The 7,603-nt window shown below is 42.4% G+C and overlaps 1 protein-coding gene across 1 annotated transcript; it reads right to left on the minus strand.

The window, feature by feature from the left end:
• Positions 1–4,826: 4,826 nt before the first annotated feature.
• Positions 4,827–7,285, minus strand: LOC135676885 (aspartic proteinase NANA, chloroplast-like). The gene is made up of 2 exons (XM_065188576.1): positions 6,518–7,285; positions 4,827–5,803 (listed from the first exon to the last, which is right to left on the minus strand). Exons 1-2 carry the CDS (start codon positions 7,111–7,113, stop codon positions 4,987–4,989), a joined length of 1,413 nt encoding a protein of 470 aa, XP_065044648.1. The 5' UTR covers positions 7,114–7,285; the 3' UTR covers positions 4,827–4,986.
• Between the last annotated feature and the right edge of the window lie 318 nt (positions 7,286–7,603).

Below are 7,603 nucleotides of genomic sequence, written 5' to 3' on the forward strand. Positions count from 1 at the left end.
CCTTCAGTAGCTAATGTCTCACTATTCATATTGTTAGATTTTTTTTTTTTCCTGATAGCATAAGACATTAAAATTTTTTTAAACTTATTTTAGAGTTACTATATCCTTTTCACGTAGTATCATCTTCCTAAAGTTGACATAGAAGCGAACGAGTGAAGTAAGAAACAATAAAACCTTATCTTCTTTATCAATTTTTTAATTAATCAAATATTTCTTTAAATATGTTCAAATGCTTTATCAAGTCTTCGTCTTCCTCCATCATAATTTATATAACCTACGTCAGATACAACTTGTTAATTAATTTTTTTATAGATAAAAAGTTTCTAACTTTCTCAAAGAAACTTATCCGAGCCATTATTAATAATATTATCAATAATACAAAGATGAATAGTATTCACACACCTGAAACTCTTTCCAATAAGAATATTTGTCATTCACCCTCTTTACCATAGAGTGAAACTATTTGTCTCCATCAAATTTTTTCATAGTAAAATCAATAGAAACAACCGATAATATTCTTGTTAAATCTTTAATCACTGGATCTTTTGGGTTTTGATGTCACTTTGTTTTGTTGAGGAGGGGAATTCCAAAACCAAAAGAAAATACCTAAAGATCAATAAAAGAAAAAAAATTAACATGATTCAGCAAATCCCATCTACATTCAAGAAAAAAATTAAATTATTTAAAATATGATATCAATTACAATGCTTTTGAGTTATCCTCACTCAAGTAAGGCTTATCTTATTCACCTCCCATATAAACCTGAAAAATTCTCTTAACCCCCTTTAGAAACCCTAAAAACTATCTAAATGAGTATCCAAAACAGACACGGTATCAATTATTGGCGTAGGAACTCCACCAATAATTGAACATTCATTGTCACGCAGTTGTCATGTCAATGTAAGATACTAATTTACTAAGCTTGCTAATGATGAAGAAGCATTTGAATACTCAAATGGACCGCCATCTTTTTATCGATTGAATAGCACGAATAGATGTGTGCTTGCTACCGCACCATCGCATGATGCATCAATTTGAAAGCGTGAACAAGACAAGCCTCGTGATCAATGTTGACGTTAATAGAAACCTAATATTGAACTACTTAAAGAAAATAATTGTGTTGGATATTTCAAATCTAAATAATATGATCCTAATAAAAAGCCTCGTGATCAAAGTTTACTGCAAGTGCATCATGTTGTTAAATATTTAATTTAATATTTATTAATATGAAATTATTTTATAATCGTTTTTTCAATCTCTTCATAAATATTTTCTTAACATTCAGCACTTACACTTGCTGTGCACCACTTAACGCATCCCATTATGAGAAATGTCATGTCGATTCCTCCTTAATGCGTGCACCACCTAACACTTCCCATTATGACATATGTCATCTCGATTCCTCCTAAATGGTGGTGTGGCTCCTCCTTTACGGTAGTGAGGCTCGAAGACAAGAGGTGAAGCCGTGAAGAAGATTAGCTTTTTAGTTGTTGGCACGTAGAAAGGCCGACGAGAGTTTGCTACTATGTTTTTGCTTCTTTTTTCGAGAGCACAGAATTAGTATATTAAAATTAGCCATCGGGTCCAAATCATATGAAACTTACAATTCGAAGGTATTTCTCTCACCTTTTATATATATATATATATATACTGATTTTAGAGGCATGAGAGTTTTGATATATTTTGAATGTGTTTGATTTCTTGTTGTAGTCCTTTACACTGTGATCGGGGGGTTGGTATGATTTGGTTCAATCTCGATTGTACTAGGGTGTTCACTAGACATTTTGAGATAGAAATAAGGATGAGATCGGAGCAACAATGGGCATCTCTTGGTCCAGCCTAGGAGGAGTTGAGATTGCCTCCAGCGTTAATTCTCTGTACAACAGGTCAATACCAAGAGGGGGATTCTCCACTCGATCCCTTTGAAACTTAGGTTAGTTTTTTTTTTATGATAGCATTGGGGATTCCCGGCGTTAGCCGAGGGTTGGGTTTGTACCTCACCCCAAGGGTCGATCGTACGTAAGTTGTTAATGACCATTGATATTTTAGACGGTCTATTCGTTTGCTCCGAACGACATGGGTTGACTGTTCTGGTTCCATGCCGTTTGGAGCTGCTTTGTACGATCTCAAGGATAGCTATGCATCGTTCCCGAATCCACTGTATTGCTTTGAGTCTGCTACATCGCTTCGAGATCGTGTCGTGCATGTGTGTCACATCAACTATGAGATGTCACGTTGGTTCCGATGTGGTTGTCGATTATCGCTATGGGGCGATACAAAAATATTCCTTATCAATTCCTAATTATATAAAAAAAGAAATTTAACAATGTACTAATTAGTCTAATATATAAAGACAATTAGATATGTATTTTTTGAGAAAAAAAATGACTCTTTCAAGTATATTATTTTTTTGCTTTTATCGACAAAGCTTCTTTTGTATTCTAATTCTTGAGTAATGTCTTTTTTAAGATTTTTTTTGAAATCTAAATACATAATATAATGTATAATTTGCCCGCATATGGATAACATGATGCCTCTAATTCATGAGGAGAAGACTTGAAGAACCAATCCAATGTTTGCTTAACCCAACCCAACCCAACTCGTGTGACTAACGATGCATGGACCTCCACGATCACGTCGGTCCAAATCTAACACGTAAATACATGTTAGATTCATAAACAAAAAAGAATAGTATAAGTATGAAAGCGATTAATCAAAGAATAATATAAATATCATGAATGCGAATTCTAAACCAAAGGATCCATTGGACAACTGGTAAGTAGACAGAGACAAAAGATATGACAAATAAGTTTGTAGCTTGATAGAGATTTTATAGATATGACAAATAATTTACGGGTTTCCACCCGTAAATTAATGACTCGTATTTTAATCATCTATCAAATATACACCTACCAAAATATTATTCCTTGGAGTTCATTGCATGCCACCTACCAAAATATTAATTGGATTGGACCTCAGCTGGTGCTCCATTGAACCCAAAATTGCTCCTTTCCAAAACAATATTCCTTGAATGTAACGTAAGTATTGTTTGGTAAGATTATATTTCTAAAGTCTATTAGATAGTATATGATAAATTTATGTTATCTTGAGATAGTATTAGCATCTAACATTTATAATACAACATTTTTGTCTAACTCCAACTTAAGAAATATGTATTTAATATTAATTCATATTTAAAATATATATTCTATGATTTCTTAGATCTTAACTTCTTGACATAGGTATCGAGTTACGATTGATTATTGAGCATCACTTTTGAGTACTTTACACATAACAAAAGAAGAAGAAGATAATTTTGACAACATAACGAATGCTCGATGGAACAAGTAAAATTGTTTCGATCCAAAGATCGATAGTACCTTTTGACAACATAACGAAAGAAGAACTTTTGCATAATGTAAGTGATGACTGAGAGTTTGCCCACTAAGACACGAAGATTGGTAATGGATACCATCAACAAAAAGTAAGCATAAGAAAATTAAAGTAAAAAGACAAAAGTTTTACAGATATTTTATAGCCAACTAATTGGGTAATATTTTATAGACAAAAGTCACGAGGAAGGCTCCTCTCGTAATTAATTGGGCAATATTTTAATTATCTATCAAATGCACATCTAATCATTTTTTTCTAAGGAAAACAATTGGTGAAAGAAGAGGCATCAAATAAAAGCCCAAAAAGTTCATGCATATCCTTAGCTGCCAAAAGAAGATTCATGCATCAAGAGTTCATGCTATCCTATCAAAAGGCTCGGTTCGAGTTGGATCTCTGCTCGTGCTCTTTTATATCTCATCTCCGGCCTCCGAGGGTACGAGAGATCCAATAGACTTATGAACCTTCGAGGGTAAGAGAGTTCACCTAAATTATCCTCGACTCTTACTTATTGTCTTCGTCTTTTAGGCGTGAGCTCCAAAAGTAGCTTATAATGGTAAGAAATAAATAGTAGAGTTATGAGTTCTTGGTTCCCATACTCATCAATCAACATGGGACTAAATGACCTTATCAACTTCTTATCGAGTAACAAAGTTTACTTGCCCACCAAAACATAGAGACTAATGATAAATATCACTAGTAAGAATTCTAATTCGTATGATATTTGATATATATATATATATATATATATATATTTGACCATCCTTCAAATTTTTTCTACAAAAGTGTAGCTTTTTTTTTACTGTTTCGATGCATATTGATAAATAGCTGACTTAGATAAAATTAAGTGACATAATAACCATGAATTTTTTTTAATAGTCCTATGGCTTTTTAGGTAAATTATCTTTTTTTTTCTGAATAATTTTATAATGTTTCGATCTATCGTGATCAGCAATCATAAAAATAACTATCAAGACAGATCATTTGACACATTTAAGAGATGAAAATATTGAGAGAAAAGAAAAGTATTTTTAAGTTGAAATTGTAATAAATTCTGATAATTTGCTTATGGCTTCTTCAATAAATATGGTGAAATTCGCGAGAAAAACAAGTAATCGAATCATCATCATCATCATCATCATCATTTATGAATTATTTCGTGGTGGGTCAGCAATCGACAGCTAAATCGATGTCTACTTATGAATGAGTACATTCCCGGTGGGCCTCACGACACATTAAATCAAGATTTGGTGCCATGTGGTTGGTGATGGCAGCTGCAGCTCCCAATCAATCGGGTCGGCAGCTACGCGATCGCCTGATGGAATGGTTAGTGCGTGAGCGTCGTTTCTGGGTCCCACTGGAGTCGAAACATCACGGGCGACCTCCTCCGTGATTGCCAACCCTGGTGGGGCCCGAACCCCAACATGCAGTCAGTCTGCCACCAACCCAATCCACCTAATCCTTTATTATTAACACGTCATCGATAAGCTTGTCTTCTTATAACAAACACATTTGTGAACAGCAGCAACCTCCACCAATCAAATAAAGCGAATCAACGGGGCTGTGGTAAAGAATCGGGGCCGTCCGATCCCATCATCATTCACGACGGCACCTGGATCGCCGGAATCTGAGCCGTCGGTTCTTGAGGTCGAACTCCCACATGTGCTCCTGCTGCAGGATGTTGCCGATGGTGGACACGCCCGGCCACGGCGCCACCGCGATCCCCAGGCACTTCACCCCGTCCGCCACGTCGATCACGTAGCTCTTCGCTGGCGGCTCCAGCGCCGCCGACCCGGCCAGGTGGACCACCATTCGCGGCAGCTTGCGCTGTCCGCCCGCGGCTGTCCAGTTGTAACAGTAGTCGAAGGGGTCCACGCTCACCCTGGGGATCCCCTCCAGTCGCCGGCTCAGCGCCGACGCCACCGCCCGGTACGCCGGCTCCGCTAGCACTGTCAGGCTCGTCCCGGAGTCGAGGATGGCTCCGCCGCCCGCGCCGACGTCCCACACGATCCTCGGGATAGCCAGCAGCTCCCCGTCCACGGAGATGCCGTCGACGCCGACAGTGTAGAAGGGTTCGAGGTCGAGGACGAGCGCCGTCTCGCGGGGAGGCGGCGAGGGGAGGGCGGCCGCGTTGGGACCGAAGGTGAGGAAGCTGGAGGCGTTACGGGGGCTGAGGTGGTCCACGAGGCAGTAGGAGAAGCGGCCCTTGAAGCGAGCGGTGGCGCGCCCCGCGAAGGAGATGTCGCTGTAGCCGAGGCCCAGCACGCCGTCCGCGGCCCAGAAGCTGGACCCCGCGGAGGTGGACGTGCAGCCCACCACCAACCCCCGCAGCTTCGCGCGCCGGCCGTTGGATAGGATGATGGTCGCCTTCTCGTTCGCGAAGACGCCCTGGGCCGTCGATCCGTCCGAGTACCTGCGACGGCCATCATCGCATGAAATTAATCGCCCCACACCTTCGCCTTGCATGCAAATGGATCATCGCGCATTGATTGCCATATTAAAAGCCTGGATTCCAAGCGTACGGCTCTTAAATTTGAGATCACTCCACCTTTCATGGTGTGAAGCACAAATTAAACGCTGATGAGAAGCAAGTAATGTGCGGATTCTTAAACATTCCGCTGCGTCAGACATGATAAATGATGCTCGAAAAACCAGTATAAAATGCAGCATCAAGGAAAGACGAAGCACGAGTCATCGAAACTAAAACTTGGCTCCTAATCCTTGCGGCATTCATGAGCCCCGGCTAACGTCTGCCTACCACAGCTCGCGATGGTTGTCAGGACCCCGTACGATCTCCTTTTTCTAGTAGCTAAAATCCCAAGAAATCCCTACACAGCCAGCTCAGGGTTGCCCCACTGATAAACTAGACGACAATGAATGCAATAAAAAGAAGTTCTTGTCTTTGCCATTTAGGAAGCTGTAGTTTCTTCCTCTCATCTCAGTCTCGTGTTCTGGGAAAGAACCACCAATCCGATCCCGTTTTCTATGTTCTTACATCCGAATGCTACTACAACGCATAAACTATGTTGGGAAAAGAAGAATAATAACTGCATGATTCGATTCACGTAGGAAGAGAAGATGCAAATTGTTTAAAGACGGTAGATCGGAGAATCCAATGGTACGTTACCCGTAGTCGTAAGCACATGGGCTCGCCGGCGTCGGGCACGTAGTCAACGAGAAGGGTAGCGAAGTCTTGCACATGTCCGACGAGCACGGGATGGGCTTGAAGGAGGAGGACACGTCGGAGCGGAAGTCGCGGGTCCCGTTGCCGCCGCCGCGGCACCCAGGCGGGCGCAGCCGGCACTTGACCCACGTGAGGTCGCTCCCCGTATCCATTACCAGCAGGAACCGCTGCGCCGGCGTGCCGAGGAGGAACCGCACGAAGTACTGTCCCGTGCCTGAGTACGCGCCGGACTTGAGAGGCATTTTGAAGGAGTCCGCCGCCGGTGCCGGCACGGACGACCCGTTCTTGGAGGGCGGCGAGACGTCGCACGCCCTCCGCCGGTGGCGGCCCCGCTGGATCCGGTCGTGGATCATCCGCTGCCGGAGCCGGTCGCTGCGGAAGAGCTCCTTCACGTGTTCCAGCCGGGAGCCGCCGCTCGGTGCGGGGTGGCGGACGAGCTCGAGGCGGACGGGCCTCGAATGCTCTCCAGCGGCTGCGATGAGGAAGCCATGATAGCAGAGGAGGAGGAGGAGGAGAAGGAGGAGAAGCTGAGGAGGCATTGGAGTTTTGGCGCCTCCAGCTCGTGATCAAGAATGCCCAAGTACAGGAAGATGGTAGAATAGATACCGATATATGGGGCCAGTGTACAGCAGCTAGAGAAGCTCCACCAATTTACCCTCTCCCTCTCTCTCCCCACACGCACTTGACTTGCCTTCTTCGGGCCTGTCAACTTCGCTCCCTTGAGCTTTATCTACCGTGATCCAATCTGTATATATGAAGCTTGTCGTTGAAGAAAGTGCCGCAATTTTTTGTCTTCTGAAGCTTCTTTGTGCTTGGAAGTTAGGACTTGGTAAACCATGCTTGGAAGAATAAACAACAGAGTTGTTATATTCACTCCTCAAGTTCTGTCGCCTCTCTCTCTCTTTACCTGCGGTACTTTTCAATGCGACTGGGATTCACCCGACGAGACGGCGGTGTGCGTTTAGCACTATGCATCAGTAAAAGGGCGACGCGCTCCCCTGACCCACGTGATGATTGGGGAGTGGAATT

Source organism: Musa acuminata, chromosome BXJ1-6, assembly GCF_036884655.1.
Source record: "Musa acuminata AAA Group cultivar baxijiao chromosome BXJ1-6, Cavendish_Baxijiao_AAA, whole genome shotgun sequence".
Lineage (NCBI taxonomy): Eukaryota > Viridiplantae > Streptophyta > Magnoliopsida > Zingiberales > Musaceae > Musa > Musa acuminata.